This window comes from Folsomia candida, unplaced genomic scaffold, assembly GCF_002217175.1.
Source record: "Folsomia candida strain VU population unplaced genomic scaffold, ASM221717v1 Fcan01_Sc005, whole genome shotgun sequence".
In the NCBI taxonomy this organism is placed as follows: Eukaryota; Metazoa; Arthropoda; class Collembola; order Entomobryomorpha; family Isotomidae; genus Folsomia; species Folsomia candida.
This window is the reverse complement of record NW_019091197.1, coordinates 9,718,845-9,740,429: the sequence shown is the minus strand read 5'-3', so window position 1 is coordinate 9,740,429 and position 21,585 is coordinate 9,718,845. Positions and strand designations below refer to the sequence as shown.

General features: G+C 37.3%; 1 protein-coding gene across 1 annotated transcript; it reads right to left on the bottom strand.

Moving 5' to 3' along the window:
* Nucleotides 1-2,607: 2,607 nt before the first annotated feature.
* Nucleotides 2,608-4,299, bottom strand: LOC110849894 (chitinase 4). Its single transcript, XM_022097366.2, has 3 exons — nucleotides 4,080-4,299; nucleotides 3,299-3,716; nucleotides 2,608-2,860 (listed from the first exon to the last, which is right to left on the bottom strand). Exons 1-3 carry the CDS (start codon nucleotides 4,276-4,278, stop codon nucleotides 2,677-2,679), a joined length of 801 nt encoding a protein of 266 aa, XP_021953058.1. The 5' UTR covers nucleotides 4,279-4,299; the 3' UTR covers nucleotides 2,608-2,676.
* Between the last annotated feature and the right edge of the window lie 17,286 nt (nucleotides 4,300-21,585).

Sequence of the window (21,585 nt, the reverse complement as noted above, 5' to 3'; positions counted from 1 at the left end):
TGAGAAATGTGTTTTTGATTTGCCACTTGTAATGTAGTTCAGCCGGGATGGATTGTCGTTCTAAATTCAATAAGTACGTCGTCATCATCAGTCTGATAACTAAAACGAATTCATAAATATATTACATAATTTCGTATGTAAATATGCAACTTTGGAGGTAAATGGGTAGCTTCCTGCTGTAAACTAAATACCCAGAAGCTTGTGTAATACCTGATTTGGGAATCGTTAGCATCTAAATAGCTTTTTGTGGTACTAAAAGTAGCATTTAATTTTACTTGGGAGATTTTATATAGGTCGTTTGTACCAATTTTATCTATTGATCTGAAAATAATTCTTTTAAAATGGGAATTTCCAACAGATCCAGAACCAGAAGTTTTTGTTAAGATACAAATTTATTTCTTATTGTCAGAAAAGTATTTAAACGAATGGGGCGAATTTTGAGTAATCTTCTTCACGCCGTCGCGCCATAAAATTTCGTACATACTTCTTTTTAGTACCTATATATACCATCTAATCATGTTTTTTCATCTCCCACCGATTTTCATGTTTGATGGCTCAAAATTTGCGTAATATTTAGTAGATCAATAATCCGTAATAATATTGGGGGGGCGCCGAACCCGTTTTTGAGATAGAAGCCAATATGTGCGAATTTTTTGCAAATTTTGAGAAATTTGGTTTTTATCTCAAAATCGTCAAAATTGGATCTAATACCACCGGAAATAATTTAAAACATCATTTTGGACCAGAATTTGGCCACTGCCTCGAATTCGGGCCCCATTTTCCAATTTGCAGGATGTTGCAAAATAATTGCAATTCTCGTATTAATTAGAACACGATCGAAATATAGAATTTATTAAAGGTTATTAATGCATTGTTTAGTGATAGCCTTAATTACTGAATTACTGAAAATATATTAGCCAATTAAATATATGTGATTATAAGATTAAACTTTTAGTTACACTGCGCTTGCAAAATCTCAATTTGAAATGAATCAGACAATTTAAAGCAGCTTGATTTGAATTATGCCTGCAGTTGTTTTGGTTAGCTCCGCATGTAGCACAAGTTCACTTATTAATTTGCTAGATCTTTCTTAGATTGTTTGATTTGATTGGCATAATCTCTTGGATTTGGCGAGATAATCAAGATGAGCTTCTGTCAATTTGAGCATGCAGGAACTGATGACGACTTTTTGCTAATAATTTAAAATTTTGTTAACCACTCCAGACGTTGTTAATAAGTCATAAGACATATCGAAGAATATTTGGCCACTGCCTTGAATTTAGATACCCTCTTGACAAATTCCGGTAAAAATATTGTAAGGGACCGCTTGAGCCAGCTCGAATATAAAGCTGATATCAACTTTTATGATACAACTGATTTATTAGATAAGTTGTTACTAAATAGGAATATTGTAACTAATTCAGAATTATGTTAATCACGCGTAGACTTAACTGAATCATGTTTTTGTCGTGGCTAACTCGAAATTTTGTAAACCTATTTGAAAGGTTGTTAGTAACGCGACAACTTGTTTCAAAAACGTTTAAGAAAAATGAGAAACTCAACTCGACTCTGTTTCCTGTTCGGGATTGTGTTCATTCTACTTGCAATGTTTTGTAAGATAACTTAATTGATAACTTACTGTACATAACATAAATTGTTACAATGGGTGTGCCAGGCTGTCTGATTTTTTTGCAATACGTGAATTTCGTAACATCTAAGTATGTTGCTAAATACAAAATACCAATCACTTTTAGTTCGAAACTCAGCTCAGGTCGCAAAACTCAATTTTTATAGTTTCTAACAAAAAAATCGCTTTTCTTTTCTACAGCTCTGTCATTTTGCAAATTTGGACTTTATCGATTACGATATAATAAATCCATTTTTAAATTAATTTATTGTAAAAAATTTGCGTTTCTTTGCGTACCTGAACTAGCGTTATTTGCATTTAGTTATAAGATACGTTCAATTATATATGTTGCAATTTGCAACATCAGGTTTGTTTTGCCAGTTGCATATACCGTAAAAGTTCAAATAGTAGCCGGGGGTTACTATTTACAAAATTGGCGCCTGGGACCCAGCTACAACATGTTTAAGCCTAAGGCTACTACTTGAACAAGGTCACTATTTGAACAACGGCTAATATTTGAGCTTTCACGGTAAGAAGGAACAAGAATGTTAGAAAATTTAGCATTGAAAACAAATACAAAAATATGCTTGCATGTATTTCTATTTTAGGTGTGGGGACTAATGGAGACGCATTTGACGACTGCTATTATCCCTGCTGTCGTCCATGCAAGTCGAGTCTGTGCTACTCAAAGTGCATGGACAAGTGCGCCCCACTGACGAGAGGATGATTCAGAATAAATTGTGGAGATTGTCATGGTACCGAATTTGCCAAATTGCCAAATTAGTTTTAAATTGATGTGTAGTTAATCGATTTGAACGAATAAAAACATATTATGTGGGTGGTATGGTAGTGGAATTGGTGATATACCATTTCTTTAAAATTACGAATAATTAACAGTAAATTTAATTTTGTTTGGAATGGACTTTTATGCATTATGTATGCATAAAAACATTATTAGTCGCTCAAAGAGAAGCTCTTTAACTTAAAGACTTTAAGTAATATTTTATTTGGTTCTCAGCGCATCATAACAAAATTGCGCAAGTAGAAATTTAGCATCCAGAAGGATCTCCAGACCCGGCGAGCCCAAAGGCCCGTCGGACATTCCCATAAATTTGGAACCTCTTCTGGGCCAGACCCGGGTTTGCCCCGTCACACTCCAACGCACCGTTTATGGCTCTCGTGGAGGATCCGAACTGTCCATGTTGAGCGCCTCCCCTGTCGTGCACGTTTTTCCTGTAGGAGAAAACGTATCAATAAATAAATCTCTGTGCTATAATTAAGTTGCATCGGCCACTTTTTGTGATCACTTTGTCCGTCCGTCAGTCCGTCGACAGCAGGATATCTCCAGAACACCTCAACATAATCAAACGTAGATTTCACGTTGGTGCTTCCAATGTCAAATTCTTGGTAGAGCTCGATATTGGGGACAATCAGATAACCCCCCATAATTCAGGCGGGTGTGGTCCAAAATTTAATTTACACTTAAGTTTTATGAAGGGTGTCGTTTTGAAGTTATTTTGACCATGAGATCGAGAAGGTCAATATTTTTGACGTAATGACCGTGTGGAAGAGGTCAAACACTAAAACTACGTAATTTTCATATGAGTTTAATTTTACATTGTCTGACGCCACTTTGTTACGTTCGGTCTCGATAAATTATTCTCGACTTACCCCCAGAACCACCAAGCGGTTGCCCACGCCGTCGACTCATCTCTTGCCACCATATCGGGATCATTGACGAGTCGGTCATCCCCGAAAATGTCTCTGGACGCGGTTTGATAATTCCATTCGCACCAACTGAGTTGAATATACCCGCGACCGTAGTAGTACTGCCCGGGCGCGTCGCATCCTGGTTGTCGGTTGCTGTTCGGACACTGCGTCTGCGCACAAGCGTACTCCTTCTTGGCGCGAAGACCGTCCGACTCGTGCAGAAATTGGGCCAGAGCCATGGCGGATTCCTGTATCGAGGTTATCCGACCCCAGCGAGCGGCGTGCCGGACAAAGTTGTCGAACTGGGCTTGAGATGGGGCCGGGTACCCGTTATTCGTCACACCGGCACTGAATTGAGCCCGGGTGGGCATATTGGCACCTGAAATTATTAATGGTGGGGGTGAATCGATCCGACAATATCCGATCAGGACGGACGAGTTTTATATCGGGTCGCTTACTAGAATTGGGATATAATCCGACCCGACCGAAAGGATATTGTCGGTTCGGATCGGGTAGATTACATGTTACAGTCGGGTCGGATACAAAATATTGTAATAATTCGCATCATCCGACCCTACCGGTTAATCTGAACGTTTACAATAACACGAAATTTATCCGATCCAATCCGACAATATCATTCTGTAGGATTGGATTGTGTGCAATTAATAGTCGACGGTCGGATCGGATTCTGAACCATAATTGCAATAAACCGGTATGCACGATAATTAATTAGATAGCTTACCGCCATTGTCTGGGGGTGGAGTGCGACTACAGCAAGTGTATTTTTTGCCCCCTTGACACCATTCAGTCGCAGTCGTGTCACGGTCATACTGGTCACACCCCGTGACCGCCCAACTGTCCAGCTGACACCCTGTCTGCCAACAATCCCCCAGAACCGAGGGAGCCGTCAGGCCTAAAATCAGAAAAATTAGTGCAAACATGTTTTTGCAAAGTTTCTTTCTTGTCTGATGAGTGAATGATCATCTCTGTGCGGATGGCAGGCTTTTTATACGGGTTTTGGCACAATAAATTTAATCCATGAATTACACAGGTAAGTTCTGCGAATTGTGGAAAAATAAGGCAGATTTATTTAGAAGGAGGTCTGATCCAATTGGATTATGCTGATTAATTTTATTGATGTTTGTCACAAATGACTCGACTTCTTTGGCAGAAATTTATGCGACGTGACGCGAAGTGATAAATAAATATGTAAATAATTCCGGGTAATACTGTTGTAAAAAATAGAGTGCAGGGGTGTGTTGTTGATCCGGGTGACGAAATTTTTATTATGATGATCTGCCCGTCATCACTCCAAAGTTTGCGAATTTATTGGTATGAACGACGATTAAATGTAAATTTCGGGGAGTACAATGAATGGCAGTGATTTGGCATTTGAAATAAAGTAAACTTTTCCTCACTCTTTCCACTTAAACTTCCGCGTAAGCCAATTAATTTATTACTGTTTCTCAGTAATAAGTTGTATAAAGATTGAAAACATATTAGCATATTGTAGCATGTACTTAAGTACTAAATTGTCCGGTGATATCATTAATTGGGATTAGCCCAGTTATTTTATTACCTCGGGATTTGTGGGCGTGAATTAGGCATGAAGTAGAAATTGAAGAATGGTAAGTCATTAATTGGTTAGGCCGATTGATTGTTGGTCGACCTTGATATTTTATTTTTACTTTTACGAGAAATGTTTGCAAGACAAGAAAAATTGCAATTTATACATTAATGGAGCACCACAGGATTGAAAACATTGCAGAAAAGTCATTCCATAAATTTTAGCACCATGACTACGCAAATCAATTAAAACCCCGATGAGGTTGGCGAAACTTGAAATTAACAAATTATGCGTTTTTTTACCTGAAGATGTTTATGCCAAAGGCGCTAGTGCCTTTAATTATTTATGATACTTAGGATTTGTGCCCAACGACTAGGATAAATGTTTATCGATAATAAATTGTTTAGTTGTGCCATGGATTTTTTTTATTTCGACATGCTGCCGTAATTGCTAACCTTTGAAACTTTGTTGTCACTAAAGTATACTTTATTCCATGGTCAAAATTATCTGCAGACAAGTTCATCGTTGACGAGGTTTGACGACACAGATAGATCGAGTTAAGTATTTTTCTGAAAAAAAAACTTGAGCTTTGGCATAAACGCGTATGATTTTTTATAATTTTAAAGTGTAGAATTATGTGTAGGTCTTAGTTGTATTGCTTCTAGGAATACAAATTTGTATAAGTATGCGAAATTATGCAGCTTTTTCCTACAATAGAACTCTGCCAGCTTATGTTCTTCGAGTTGTATAAATATGCACATTTTCACTCATTTGACTGATTACGATACTGCCAATAAGTGGGTATGAATTTCTTCCTTTCATTTGGATGACATTGAATGATCGATTCCCTCGTTTTCAGATAAATAGGAATAATAGAAATAATAAACACTTGAGTAAGTTAGTCTGCACATTTTTTAAATTGAGCTAAAATTCGAAATGTACCGAAAAATTCTGATCACAGCTGAAAAATATATTTAGAAATTGCGTCATAGGCAAACCCCCGCATTGAAAAATACTACTTCGATCAGCAATCCTTCAATTTTAAAATAAATTTTAATCGGACTTCTAATTTGAGACGTGACGTGATACTGATGTCTCTCCTCCCTAGGTAACGAAATTCGAAAATTATTTCATAACCAGCAATTAAAATCCAATTAATTCAATTACACAATACGCACTAAGTTGTTAGTACCATATTGAAATAAATACGCTTTGTATCCCACTAATCCCACACGGGTCAAAAATAGAAGGAAAACTTGTCACAAGACAGAAACTAAACTTGGAAATTTATTTAGAAATGCGGTTGCATTCGAGCTTGCATCATCACATCGGAAGCAATTTATTTGGTCAGCTCACTTAAAAATAACGTTACCAATTTAAAAAGTATATATACTCTAAATTATATATAAAGTAAACTATACTAAATCTAGAGTAAATTTTACTCTTTATCCAGTTATTATTATTCAGTATTTTTATTATTTTTAAGTGCCTTAATATGTTTCACTCTCGGACCTTAAAAATAATCCGGCTTGCGATGAAAATTTACTCTTCATTGGGAAGTAATCCGTACAAATGGGATTCAGATCGGGGTCACTTTTCTGTTTGTGAAACTTGGAGAAGGAAATTTACCTTTTTTGTGGCCGTGTTTCACACCTTTGCCCACTTGTGTTTTTTGCTGTGGGGACTTGTTCAACATTCGCAGGAAAACGAGCCCTCTTTTCCAACGGCGGTGTGGCTCTGGATCTGGATTATCGGGATCTGGCTCCTTGTAACGTTTTACAATGGGTGGACAAAAAAGTGGGAGGTGGTCGCGTTATTTAAGGGGGTGAAACTTCTAACTGGGAGACTTGAGAGGGGTAAGAACACTACAGAATTTATAAAAATGCATTTTTTACTGATGATCTTTCAGTCGATATTTCAAGCACAAGTACCTGTTCACTTTCATTCATTTGAGCGACTATGATGGATTTCCTTCCATGTGAATGACAAAATGAATGAATGGTTCCCTCATTTCAGACTAATTAACGAGAATGATTCTTCACTGTATGCTTAATACATGGGGCGAAGTAATAAATCAGGTCAAGTGGAGTGAAATAAAAGAAGTTGCAAGAAAATTGAATGAATGTGAATGAAAATCTTGGCTCATAAGTCGGGATGACTTATGAAATAATTTTTTGAATAGGTATGATTTTATGGGTGTGATATTCACTTTCCTTGCGTTATTAAGTAGCGCAAGCTACTTTATGCGATCGGTTAGTTAGTCTGTCCGTCCGTCTGTCCGTCAACACTAAAACTCGAGAACGGTTAGTCGCAGCGACCTGAAATTTTTAACACATGTTCTTCACGGGGGTGGAGTGACACCCTATTAAGGGGGTGTGGCCACTTTGTCGACATCATGTCGAAAAACGTCGCCATGCCCTTATTTCTGCATTTTTTGGACGATTTGCATGAAATTTGGGCAAAACATGTTTTTTGGTGTTGTCGACATGTCACAATATGGCGATTAAGGTTTTGACGACAAATTTTGTCGCCATGCCCTAATTTCGGTATTTTGCGGTCAATATGCATGAAATTTAGGCAAAACATGTTTTTCTGTTGTCTACATGTCGCAGTATATAGCATGTGGTCAATTAATTAATTAATCAATCAGTCAATCAATTAATTAATCAATCAATCATTAATCAATTAATTAATCAATCTGTCAATTAATTAATTAATCAATCATTACTCAATCAATTAATCAATTAATCAATCAATCAGTCAATCAATTAATTAATTGATTACTTAATTACTTTAATTAATTAATTTAATTAATTTGAGCTTTATAGCGCAAATTAATTCTCATCATTCTCAGCATTCTCAGCATTATTGCGCTACTTATGTATCGTGCTTTGCCGCACTTTATTGATTATTAATGGTTTTGTTCAATTCTATTTATTTATTTCAGATTTATTGAAGTTAAAAATTGGAGACATTATTCATTCATGATTCAGTTATTTAAAATTTGAAGATAAATCTTTACACATTTTATCCCATAGTTGTCTTATTTTTGGAAGAATTTCTCAATGTATCCGATGAATTAAGCATACGTGGAAAAATGAATAACATTATTATTCACTCATTCTTCTCGAATATGGAATGACTTAACATTTATTCAATTCTCATTCAATCAGAAATGTTGAAAAACGTAGGCACTCATTAGCCTTGAGTTTACTAAAGAGCGAATAATTTATTAATTCTTTACTAAATGAATGAATATGAACGGCTAGGTAGCTGTGCCCGCCTCTGAATGTTTTGTTGGTTTGTAGTTAACTAATCGCGAATTTCACAATTTTCAGAATATCCAGCCATAAAAATGAAGAGCATATTGTGGAAATTTAATTCCGTTGACGTCCATTTTATCGCCGTTATCTGGATATGTTTCACGTATATCGTTGCAGTTTCGACAATGTTTTTCGTCGTCCCGACACGATCTCAATATTTTTATTCTCTTGTTGCGACTGATAAAAGTGACAAAATAGACGTAGCGTTTATAATGTTTCTCGGATTTGAAGTCTATGCCAAGACCTCGCAGTCGTTCATGATGGCGATGGAGTCATTCTCCATATTTCCGACCCTTCCTCCGACGTCTTTTTGGCTGAACACTCTAACAAGGTAGGTTAGTTACACACTCTTAAAAATAATTTTACTGTAAATGCCTTTCTCAACTTTGTACACATTTTATAGTTTTACACTCTTAAAAATGTAACTGTCTGGCAAAGTATATAATTGCACTATGATTTCTATAGCAAGGAAACTGTACTAAACCCAGAGGAACGTTAACTCGATACAAAGAAATATTTACTAAACGTTTCTTATGGTTTACTTAATTTACAATTTTGAGTGCATTTAAGTACTTTTTATAAGTTTAAGTATGCCTTTAAACGTGCAAGTTTGATAATTTTATTTCAGAGTTTGCCCACAGATTTCAGTTTGTGGAAAGATCGCAATTTTTCAAAAGTTTCAGATCCTAACGACCTACTACAATCAGGCCTCAATCTGGCTTCTAGCTCCGGTTTTGTGCGTCTTCATTCCAGCCGGTTTGGTCATATCGTGCGCCCTCGCGTCCATTCGGTTCCACAGTTTTCTCCCCTTCTTCGAATACCTCCCACTTCCAATTTTGTCCAACAATGGGGTCGTAATTCTCGCTGTGACGTTGCTCCCTTCCGCCGCCATTTATGAAGCATCCAACAAACTTTGTACTAAACTTCGTGCCGAAGGGAAACCAGAAAAAGTTTTACGAAGACGGTTAGTCGCCCTGCACCCATTTGGTGTAAGAATTGGTTCAATCAGTAAAATTAGAAAGATAGCGATCCTGCTGAGCTATAATTTTGTAGCGAATTATATTTTCACCCTGTTGATAACCTTTCCAGCAGAGAAAGTTACTCGGTAGTTTGTTAATAGTGCAGTACTTGGGATTGTGCATTGCTGCGCATGATGGCCATAAATTTATTAACTGTTAATGTAATAAATGTCAGAGGTGGAGACAGCAACGGCCAGAATGTTAACATTAGTCGAGGAAATTGGTGTCGTGTAATGGGGAGTCGGGCTGTTATTGGTTGTAGGATAGGAATATCTAAGGCAGTAGATTTTTTGTGCAATTTGACTGTTTTAAATAATTTAAAGATTTGGGAAAGAGAAAGTTCAGTTTGTTTGGTTATGCGAAATAAGACGTTGTTGTGAGTACGCCAATTATGTTTTTAAATGATGTACAATTTTCTTGTGCAATGTAGACCTAACAGAGTGGTCAATGTAATAAATCATACCATAGCCATTAATTAATTGTAAACATTTGTAAATAATTAAAAATTTTAACGTGTTAAGATGCTTAATGTGCGAATAACGTGTTTAGTTTTTTGGGGTTTACTGTTTTTCTTCTGTCGTAACTTTTATGAGATTCAGGTTTTGTCGGTCTTTACTCAATAAGTGTGAGAGTGCAAGAGTTAACTTTCTAATGTTATATTTTACCCGCATTTTTATAAACCTACAAAAAATCCGTATTTCTGTATACCACACCCACTTCTCGACTACAAAAATAAAAATCATTGCAAATTGAAGTGATCCGTTCAAATAAAATATTGAGCTTAAATGCCTCAACAAAATAAAAGCATCATTTCCATCCGTGGTCCTAAGCTCTTTTCCCTCTCTTTCAATTTCGGCCGACTCAAGTCTGAAATCGTGATATCTTATGCGGTCTGTATAAGTAGAAATCCCACTTTCTAACAAGACACTATGCAAAGCCATGGCTTTTCTGGCCAGGGCGAATTTGAAACTTGCAAACGACATTTTAACATGACCAAACGGAAATTGTTGGCATTTATAGGAATCATGTTGCCCCTCCACTTTCTGTAAATCAATATTGATTTGCAACCTTTCCATGAAAACTGGGACAAAAGTTCTAATCCGGCTGTCAAAGTATCCTAGCTTTGAGAGATTTTGCCATTGAATGAACATATGATCAGAGACATATTTCGTATTCCGGATGATTTGGAAGGATAAAGTCTTCCGTCCCGTTATTCCAAATCTTTTCAGTTCCATAAAAAATACGGATTAGTTTCGCTGAGGGACATTGGCAGGTTAATATTTGCCGAATAGACGACCACTTTTTGCGAAGAATTTATAAACTGACCGACATTCTCGTAGCGGAATGGTTTCGCAGGTGCGATAATATTTGTAGTAATGCAACCCTCGTACACCCCAGAGATCAGCAGCGTGAGCGCAACGAATGTGACATGACCCCGCGAAAAGCTCCGGATGGGTTCCCGTAGCAACAGAGAGGAGGTAGTAAGACGCCGATAGCCAAGTGGTAACATATTTGTAGAAGGAAGAAGGTTTGTTTTTGCCAGGATTTCGAGTAGAGTTAGAAATCACAAGGAAAACTAGAAACATCCCAATCCATACACTTGAATCGAATGGGGTAAACCAGACCCTCAGCGATGTCTGGAAGCGGACGTATGGTCTGCAATACTTGACGAATGCTTGAACCTCATCGTCCCAACGAATTCTCGAGGAAAACCCGAATCTATCCATGCCCGTAATTACATCGCGATTTCGGCATTAACTGAAACCAGGTACGGAGTAAAGTTAAGAGTTCTAGCTAGAAAAACGACTTCCTCTACGTACCTATGACACAAATTAATAGATGTGTCCTGATATCGGGCACGTATTCCATCCATTAAAGCATGACAGCTGGGAAGGTCCTTCGTACCAGGGAGTTTTACGGTAACGGGAAATCCTCTATGGTTAGTATCCGGAGGAAATAGCGGGGTAGAGTAGAGGTGACCGAAAACAAAATGTTGGTTTAGAATGGGTTCGAATTGTTGGAGTTGTCTCACGTAAGAGTACCGAATTGGGATGTTTTCTAGTTTTACAGAATCATTAGCGTAAGAATTCATTTGTAGTAGCATGAGGTATACAGAAAACGAGTGTATGAGGCAGTCGTAACACTTTACGCTTGGTATCAGGTTGTCTCGAATTACCAAAACAAATATGAAATCTGGTCTGAGAATGAGATGGGCCAGGGAAGGGACGAATCCACCCATTCTTATTTCGTAGTCAAAATATATTTCATTCTCACTCTTCGTAACAATTATACTTTTGGAAAGGAGGGCGATCCCCAGGTTGCCATTGTATCGAGACACTAAAGTCAAGTATGTAAACGAAGATGATTGCACTATCCGTAATTCTCTGCTAAAAATTACTAATGAATTTCGGCTAGTACGATGGGAACCTTTGCTAATTAATAAATCTTCAATTTTTTCGACACTGATACCCTGATTAACCCTGATGTGCAGAATGCACCCATCGATATCTCGTCGTGAGGTTACAACTAGCGCCAATAAATATTGCCAGATGCAAATTATATATAGTTTGTGGGAAGTTTGGAAGTATTTATGATGCATGGTGATACTTGAGAGATAAAACTTCATGTATGTACAACGAAGTACGGCTAATTATCAAACAAGATTAAATTAAATATGGTTCAGTCCTTGAAACTGTGACGAAAGGTTAAAAAATAAAATCTTCTTCCATAAATCAAGCATCTCGTACGAGAAGTTGGGTTTAAATCATGTTCTGATATTCTAAAATACTCTGGAAGGATTTTACAACAGTACTTAAAAGTATCGATTGATACCACAATAGCATAGCGTGTCATTAGATGTAGAATTTAATAAATTATTCAAGAAGTAAGAAAAACAATTTGCTGATGGATTTGTACCAGTCCCATCATTATGACCAAAAATTTAAACAAGTGTTATTGTCATATTCAATTTAAAACCAGTCCGGTCACAATCGGAGATAACCACCTAACACTTACGCATTATGAGTGCATATCAGAATCAATCAGCAATCCTTGAATTTTTGAAAACGGGGTAAAATTCGAAAAATACCGGCAATTTGAAAAATTCCGATAGCTGTAAATGTACTGAAATTCTTTTAACAGGCAAAAAATACGGTAATCCTTATTTCTGTGCGTGAGCAATTTGAAATCTCCAATTTTGACCTCAAAGTTATTCCTTAAGTAAATATCAGAATCGATTAGCAATCCTTGAATTTCAAAATAAGTTCTAAACGTTCTTCTAATTTGGGAAGTTACGTGATACGGACTTCTTTACTCGCGTGCTGACGAAACTGCAAAATTAGTTGAAAACCAGTAATTAAAATCCAATCAATCCAATTAGGTTATACAATCCCAATCTGTTTGTAGTGTTTAAGTAAATAACTACGTTTCATACCCTAAACACGCAGTTCAAAATATGCCCAAAAACTTGTCATAAGACACAAACTAAATTTGGAAATCTATTTAGAAATGTGTTTGACTTCGTGCAATCATCTTCGACTCGGACAAAATGTATTGAGCTTATAATTTTAAATACTGAAAATGTTGTCAATTAATTTAAGAAGCAATTAACGGCATAAGCCGAACAAGCCGACAATGCGTTCCAATAGTTTATGCCCTTTTCCCTAAAAAAACAAAGAGTGCTACAAAATATTGTTTGATGTTGTAAAAGATAACGTCAAAAACTATAATCCTTCTCAAATCATACTAGATTTCGAGGCTGCGGCAATTGATTCTACAAACCCCATGTTCACAAAGACAATAATTGACAATTATTCCTCCTATACCGTTTCACAACACTCGGACCTTAAACATTACTCGAATTTCGATGAAAATTTACCCTTCGTTGGGAAGCAATCCATACAAATGGGATTCAAACCGGGGCCACTTTTCCGTTTGCGAAACTTGGAGAAGGAAATTTACCTTTTTTGTGGCCGTGCTGCACACCTTTGTCCACTTATGTTTTTTGCTGTGGCGACTGGTTCAACATTCGCAGGAGTCCTCTTTTCCAACTGCGGTGTGGCTCTGGATCTGGATTTTAAAAATATTTACATTTGTGTTGTCCACGATACTTGTGTGATCATACCCAGTAGAAATCTCAACTTTTTTGGAATTTTGAATCTTTTCGAAAAATTCATCGGCAGTAAAAATTCCTCAAAATTCGAGAATCTCAGAAAAGTTGAGATTGTAACGGGGTATGATCACACAAGTACCTGAGATCACAAAAATATTTTCAAAATCCGAACAAAATTGGATTTTTGAAGTTGGCCAATTTGGTGCCTTTCACCACTCTCAGGGGGTATGGCGCGCGCAAATGTGGCAATGGAGTCAAACCACTTTAGGGTTATCCATCCATCGCCTGGGGGACTTGATCTGATCTGATCAAGATCTGAGAGGCACATGTGGAGGGCCTCTCCTCCTGAGAGTGTATTTAAATTGTATTGCAGAGGTGGACCACAGATTCCGATTTCGGAAAAGATCGCGATTTATCAGAAGTTTCAGATCCTAACGACCTACTACAACGAGGCCTCAATCTGGCTTCTAGCCCCGGTTTTGTGCGTCTTCATTCCAGCCGGTTTGGTCATCTCGTGCGCCTTTGCGTCCATTGGGTTCCACAGTTTCCTCCCCTTTTTCGAATACCTCCCATTTCCAGTATTGTCCAACAACGGGGTCGTTATTCTCGCCGTAACGTTACTCCCTTCTGCCGCTATTTATGAGGCATCCAATAAACTCTGTCTTAAAATTCGTGCGGAAGGGAAACCCGAAAAAGTTTTAAGAAGACGAATATTCGCCCTGCACCCATTCGGAGTAAGGATTGGTGCAATCAGTAAAATTAGAAAAATTGCGATCCTGCTGAGCTATAATTTTATAGCGAATTATATTTTCACCCTGTTGATAACCTTTCCAGCAGAGAAAGTTACCCGGTAATTAATTATGATGGAGTGCGAACATAAATAAATAGAGATACGGGATGTTGACAACAACTCATAGCACTATTTATCACCAGAAACCTCGCGTTGTTTTTTAAAAATAGGTGAACAATTTTCACAAGAATCTGTCGGCATTAACGCTGTTATCAGTCAGTAAATTTCCATCCTTGGACTTTTGGAGGTATGCATATGTTCACGAGTTGAACGAAATATTAGTTAAGCTTTAATGAGTAATAATTATGCAGTCAAAGAAATGATATAGATAAGTTAGTTCTTTGCCTGGATTTGAGAGACACCGCATTTAACACATTTCCACTAATAATCTTAGTTTATTCATGTATTTTTGTGCACATTTCCTGTTAACTTCAACATAATTAATAACCTTTAATCTTGCCAACCTTTCCCGTTAATAAATATGAAAATATCATTCATTCATTTATTCGTTCATTTTCTAATTTCATTTGATTTTAGCATGCTTTAGCAGGAATTATGTCCAATACCTCAAAGCAACTGATTACTGCATTAGCAGAATTCGAACCGTAACTTTGGCGCACAAGCTTAAGATAACTAATAGTGTCTAAATTGCCATGAAATTATTACCGAATCTGATTTTCATGGGGGCACATGACCTGAAAACCCTTTTCAACACATTCCTCCGTATTTTATTACTATTCGCCGCACAACTCTTCCGAAATTTAAATAAACATTTCGTCGACCATTTATTCACAAACCCGGCAGACGTGCCGAACACAATCGTGAACACAGTGGACACATTAGTTCCCAAAGGGAAGAATAAATTGCGAACGTGATCATGTAATTTAGTGCCCAGCAAAATGGTTAAACTCGTTCCCAAAACATTCATAACGACCACACCCACAAGCACCGAGGGAAAAGATACCTTACGCAGGCAAAGGGTAATTTGCGCTGCCAGAATGTGCAGCTGGTTGTAAATCCGTAACGAGGAAGTCAGCCGTACCACAAGAAATGATTCACCCGACCTGTAATATAAACGAAATTGGATAAGGTGTATAAGGGCTTGAAACACACCTTGAAAATATTTAGCATGGAAGAGGGATAACTCCTACAGAAATATCGAACAATTTTGATAAGCACCTTCTCTATGCTGGATAAATGCGTGTAATCTTAATCCTCTTCAATGGCCCACCTCATGTTTGGGTAAAAAATTCACTCGGAACTGATTTATGTTCAGAGAAATTTTATTTGAACGACCGCACAGTGGGCCAGGACATGTGATTTGGTGGCCATTAACTGAGTGTGAGCTACAGGGTAAATTCTATACCAGATGAACAGAGTATGAAGCCATTAACATTGTTGCGAACTGTCATCAATTGATAAACTCCAGCTTTAAAGTAACAGGGTTCTAAAGTTCTGAGAAAGCATTGGAGTAAGTGGGCACAAGTTTGGATAAGCGGCACTGCTCGGCACCGGCTGCTCCGGCTTATTTTTTGCGACGATTATTTTCTTTTGGTCTTGTTGTTTGCGAAACAGACCCGACATCGTCCACCTTTTTGAAATTTCAAAATTTACGGCGTCATAAAACGAACCAGATTGTACTTCTTTTTTTGGTTCAAAAAGCTTTATAAACCGTGAAAGTTGATAATAAAAAAGAAGAAATCTCAAGTCACCCCACCCATGGATTTTATTTTGTTTCATTTTGCCCCAGTCTCACTTATGACAGAGCGATAGCACTTAAGAGGACGGGTGACTATGGAAGATCCAAACTCAACTCATTTTTCACCTTTTTTTAAAATAGCTGGCATTTCAACAATATTGGATGGATTTTCTTCATTATTGATGAAAAATGATCTGAATGAGTTGTATTTACAGATTCGTTACGAATTTTAATTTTTCCACATTTACAAATATTTACGCTCTAACGGCAAAAGTCATAAGGCCAAATCTCACATAGCCCCATAAATGGGGTATCGTTGGAAAGGTCTTGGCGGGGGGACTAAGAATATATATACTTTGTGGGATCTGGGGCCACCCCTGAGTATTTAGAGACCGATCAATATTTTTGAATTTTAGTTTTCCAGGTATGTGCAGGTTAACACAGGAGGAGATAGAGAGCTAACACAGCAGTAGACCAATGAAAACTCAATAAAATTCATCGGCCTCTACCTAATCTGGGGGTGGTCCCAGACCCCACAAAGTATATATATTCTGAATCCTCCCGCCGAGACCTTTTCAACGGTACACCATTTATGGGGCTACTTGAGACATTCAGGCTTAATTGTATTTTTGGCCAAAATTTATGATACCTGGCCCACTGTGGACCGGTTTGTGAAGTCTTCATCAGGTCGTGTTCAGAGTTAAGATTAAGTGCAAACTGCGTCATGAATCTCCGTATTAATCATGACTATCGATGTGTCCTTCGCCCAAAAAATTAGGGTAGAATAGGTTTCCATAATTGTGAATAACGCTCAGTAGTCTATGCTCAATTTTAAATTTCGCAAAAATTATCCTATTTAACTTGTGTCTTGCGTGCTCTTTACAATTGCCGTTAAATTCTCTATTACCACATACAAAGACGCAGTGTAATTTAATAACTTTTGTATTTTGTCTTACTTTATTATCAATATTTACAGAATATATTCTTTTCATACCTATTTCATAAAAGAATGTTCACAAATTCCCATAACTATCAACCAGTGAGAAATATATTCAGACAAAATTAATTTTGACTTTTTAATTTTCGCAGTTCTAAAATTTTACCAATTCGTATTTGCATTTGTCATTTGTCGCCAACCAATAAACAGCTTTGTGTTGTAACTCCTACCGACTTTTATTTCTCGTGAAACGTATACCATTGAAAGAAAAAAATTGCATTGGACGAATTTAATTATGTATAATTTTTACGAAAACTGTTAGAAATAATTCTTTCAAGCATCCATCATATCGTCATTACCTGAAATAAAACTATGTTCAACCCTGGAGCACCCTCACACTAGGAAGTGCCAGCAGAAGGTCTATCGTTTGTTCCAGGATTATCACCATGTACGTGCTCATAAGGGATTTCTTGACATCGAAGAAATTGTGTCCATTCAAGCCAACATAGTATTTCAGTGGTTGCATTGCTCCAAGCGTTTTCTTCCACTGTGCAGACTCCCTTGTGAATGAGTTAATCCCCTTCTTCCACTGAAACAAGGTTTCGACAGAATTTTCGTGTATCCTGATTCCCACGGCTAGCAGAGTCACGATCAAGTTCAACACGACGAACGCACCGAACGGAAACATGATGTATATCCCCAAAGCCATGGAACTATGGACGAACCGAATTGCACAAAAGTTGAGGCAGGTAGAGATAACTAGTCCAATGGCCATCAAGAGGAAAATCCGTGTCGCTAGATTTTTTTCTATTTCTTGGTTGAGGATTCGAATTTGGTGAAAGCGGCGTATTTGTGGAGGGAGTGTTCCCGCCGCTGAACCAACAGACCTGAATTATTGAATGAGAGCTTCACTGTTGGGTTAACTTGATGGATTGGTGACTTTTAACAAAATGACAATTAGGAAAGAGGCTAAACACCAATATCCCGCTTCTCGTGAGGTCACTACGTTTCTTACACTGCAAGAATAGCAAAAATGTGCAAGAAACTGTATGACATCTAAATATGCAGCCTCTATATTGTGGCGAAAATAAGTGTAGTGAACCCAGAACAAGTTTAATCATCTTGTAAAAAGCAAGACGGTCCCTTACCCTGATTCCATCAGGTTCTCCACAATTTTTGCATACAAACGTGCTGGTATCACCATGACGACTATCAAGAAAGCTATCATCCTGTACACCTCGGCAAATAGAACGTATACCAGCAAAATTCGAAGCAGAATTATGGGAAAACTATCCACAGAGATGGAGAAGGGTAGAATGTCTTCTAAAACAAATTTGTAGACGTCCCGTCTTTCAATTCCCGTGGCCATGACAAGGCTTGGAAGAGTGGCCGCGAATGGCAGCGGTGTGAGGGCGACGAAGAGCGTCAGTCCTGCAACGAAAGGTTTTCACGGATAGGTGAAGACATTTATTATGTTTTATAATTAATTAACGTCACTACCATGATTATCACTAATTGTAGCTAATTTATTCTTTCAAGTTAATTTCAAGCAATTATTCTTTTGTAGCTAAAGATTTTCTATGGATGGGATGGGTTACGAGACAACGTAATTCGGGTTGTATATAAAATACAAGTTGACTTGACTTGCTGAATTTAATGTGATCCACCACCCAACGCTCTAGGTCGAATAGGATTTATGAAATGTAGAAATAATTTCAACCTTACCAAACTTATCCAACCGGCCATCCTCCATAACCAAACTAGGCATCTCAATTCCAAACATGTTTTTGATTCTCGATCCACCCGCTTGCGAAATGTGCTGGCTGATTTTTCGCCATTAACATTAGAATCCTTCCCGATTTTTCGCCTTGTGGCGACGGTTAGAGTACCTTCTTTTACACAGGGCCCAAAACTTTTCGATTGGTTGCAAATAAAGGGCATTTGGGTGGTTGCCTAACTTTCTCAATGTTAACCGCCGCTTAGAATGAAAACTTGGAATTGAATTTCTCAAGAGAAATTTCGCATGAGATTCGTGAAATTTCGTGGAATTTCTCATGAGATTTACTTTTCATGCCAAATTCCGTTTATAATCATCATCTGCAGGGCTGGCTGAGTGAAAAAATTTGTGGTCCGGCGGGATCGGGATCGGCGTCGACGAAATCTATCGTCATTAATAATGATAATTTTGAATGAAATTTATCGATACATTTTTCTGGAACGTTTTTGAACTGTATTTTTATCGTATTTAACGTACTTTCGGGGACTGTGTTTTATATTTTCCATAACCTCCAGTTTATGAACTTTAACGCTGCACAGCCAACTTTTTGAATTTTTCAGTTTCCGCACACTGCGGAAGAGTTCGTGGTGACGATTTTTCTGATGGTTTTTTACATTCTGGTGGCTAGCTATGAAGATAGGTGACCTAATTTTTTTAGGGAATTTCACTTTTCGGCATCCTAACGCCTAATGTTAACTTATGCTTTTTACTTTCTTTTTGCTATCAACTTTCACTTTACTTTCCCGTTACTTTCCTATCGGTAATTTTAAGTTCAGGTGAAAGCCAGTACTTTCACCATGCTATCACCTTTTCCTTTCTCTTTAACGAGGTAAAGTTAAAATTACAAAATTTAGATTTATAGCAAAATTAATGTCATCTTCGACCAATTTGTAAAAAACATCGAAATTGACCCAGCGTAGGGACGTTAGGACGATATTTCCAAATCGAACTATTGAGGTGGACTTGTTTCTAATTTCGACATTCACAATCGTTCATTCCGATTTTTTTAAACCGAATAAAACCCGATTTTCGATTTAACCGAAAACCTGTTTACAAGTTTCAAGAAAACGGGTTTTGTAAATTTTGCGCACCCGTAGACCGGTTATCGATTTAATATTTCTTATTATTGAGATAAAAATTAATTTTTTATTAATTTTTAAAATTTTGAAGTAAAAATAAAAAATGCAAAATTTTTATTTTTAAGAGATTTTTAAGATTTTTTCGCCGAATTTCCACGCGTAAAAAAAATCTCAAAATTTTGACAAAAATTGAAACAATCAATATTTTGAAAAACTTGATTGCATACTAAAGTTGAACTATTTTTCATGATGTCTGGAAATTTTTTTGAAAATCCACCCAGGATTTCAAAAGTTATGGCGGTCTTAAAAATAAAAACCTACAAATTTGGCGAATTTGGTGCCACGCCACGGCGTCAAATATGAGTTTTACACGGAAATAAGAATGGATCCTTCATTTATGGTCCTAGTAGATTCTAAAAAACATAGTGGGTACCCTGGACACGAACGACAGGTCGTGAGTATCCCTTGGGAGCCCCCCCCCCCCAACACCCAATCCTGACTACGCCGCTGCCCGGCAGGACGTGAACGATTGGGGAAAATTGAGGCAACAGTAAAAGACGTGCCAATTTTAATAGCTTCTCAGCGCTGAACACGAATTTGATGCTACAATGCTAACCTGTGACAAACTAATGACCATGTGAAGGAGGTCAAAAGTCCCGAATGTTGAAAAGAGTCGGGCGTTAATTTTAACAGGTTTCGTACCCTAAAAATTGTAGGGTAAAAAATAATATAATTCATTTTGAATATAACACACCGGTTGCATGCGTTTCTTTTATTTATTTGTAATATTTGCAACTGAAACAATCAAATTGATTTTAGTTAATCCACCCTTAAAAAAGCACATTTATTTGTCATATACATTAACCTTTAACCAAACTAGTTAAAATACTAATTCGATAGTTAAATACAATAACTATCGAATTAGTATTGTAACTAGTTTAACGAAAAATTTCCTGTTTTAAAGAATCATAGGGAAACATGAAATATGATTTGAAAATGGTAAATATCATGGTCTTTGGACATATTTTAAGAATGATGGAAACATGATTGTAAACCTTTAGCTGTCGTTGTTAAGGGTTCGGTTGTAGGAGGGGCACTTCAGTCTGCTTGGTTATTTATTAAGCTTTGACCTATATTTCTCCACTAAACCGGGTATTTCTTCGAATTCTAGGAATGAAACTACAAGATGCTATAATTTGCAATGCTACAATTACTATCATTCGGACAATCCAGTTACTTATTTCTCCATGAGCAACAAGTTAATGAGTCTGTCGACGCAAAACTGCCAAATTACGAATGCTGACAACCCATCGAAAAATTTGCCATCTCCCATCCCCACTTTTAAGGGAGGACACGACGTCAAAAACTTCTTAAACCAAGGATTCCGTGACTGCAGACTTTCCATGTTTTCGGAAAACTTTACACTCGCAAGGTAGGATTTACTCTGAGAATGCAGCGTGACATGGATCATTATAAAGAAGTCGAATCCCATCAAGTAGAAGAATGCAAAAACGCCCAGACTGATATTGTCCCAGGATGTTATGATCACGTAGAGTGAGATTACTTGACACACGATGCACAGCAGGACGAAGAGGTTGTTGAGAGGCTTCCGCATGAGAGCGTTGTTCAGGTTTTGAAATACTTGTGCGACACGAAAACCCGCTAATCCATGGTCAAGTTGTCTAAATGTTGGGACGCATTTTAGTAATGATTATGACACCAGATGTATTTACAGACTTATGGTTGAACTTTTAAAAGAAGACACTACCGTTCGTTCAAAATTAATTTGCAGTAAAGTCCTCGAAATTTTTTAAAATGTCAAATTTTTGATTGTCATTGAAAACGCTTAAAAATCAGGTGGAAAATAATGTATTTCTCAAAATCGTCGGCCAAAGAATGTTCAAGATTTTGTACTGCGTAATAATTTCGAATGAACAGTAAGTATT

Excerpts from the sequence above, each read along its gene's own strand:
- LOC110849894 (XM_022097366.2), bottom strand. The coding sequence starts at position 4,278 with ATGTTTGCACTAATTTTTCTGATTTTAGGCCTGACGGCTCCCTCGGTT. Across the intron at positions 3,717-4,079 it reads TCCACCCCCAGACAATGGCG|GTGCCAATATGCCCACCCGG; the intron begins GTAAGCTATCTA and ends TAATAATTTCAG. Across the intron at positions 2,861-3,298 it reads ACCGCTTGGTGGTTCTGGGG|GAAAAACGTGCACGACAGGG; the intron begins GTAAGTCGAGAA and ends TTTCTCCTACAG.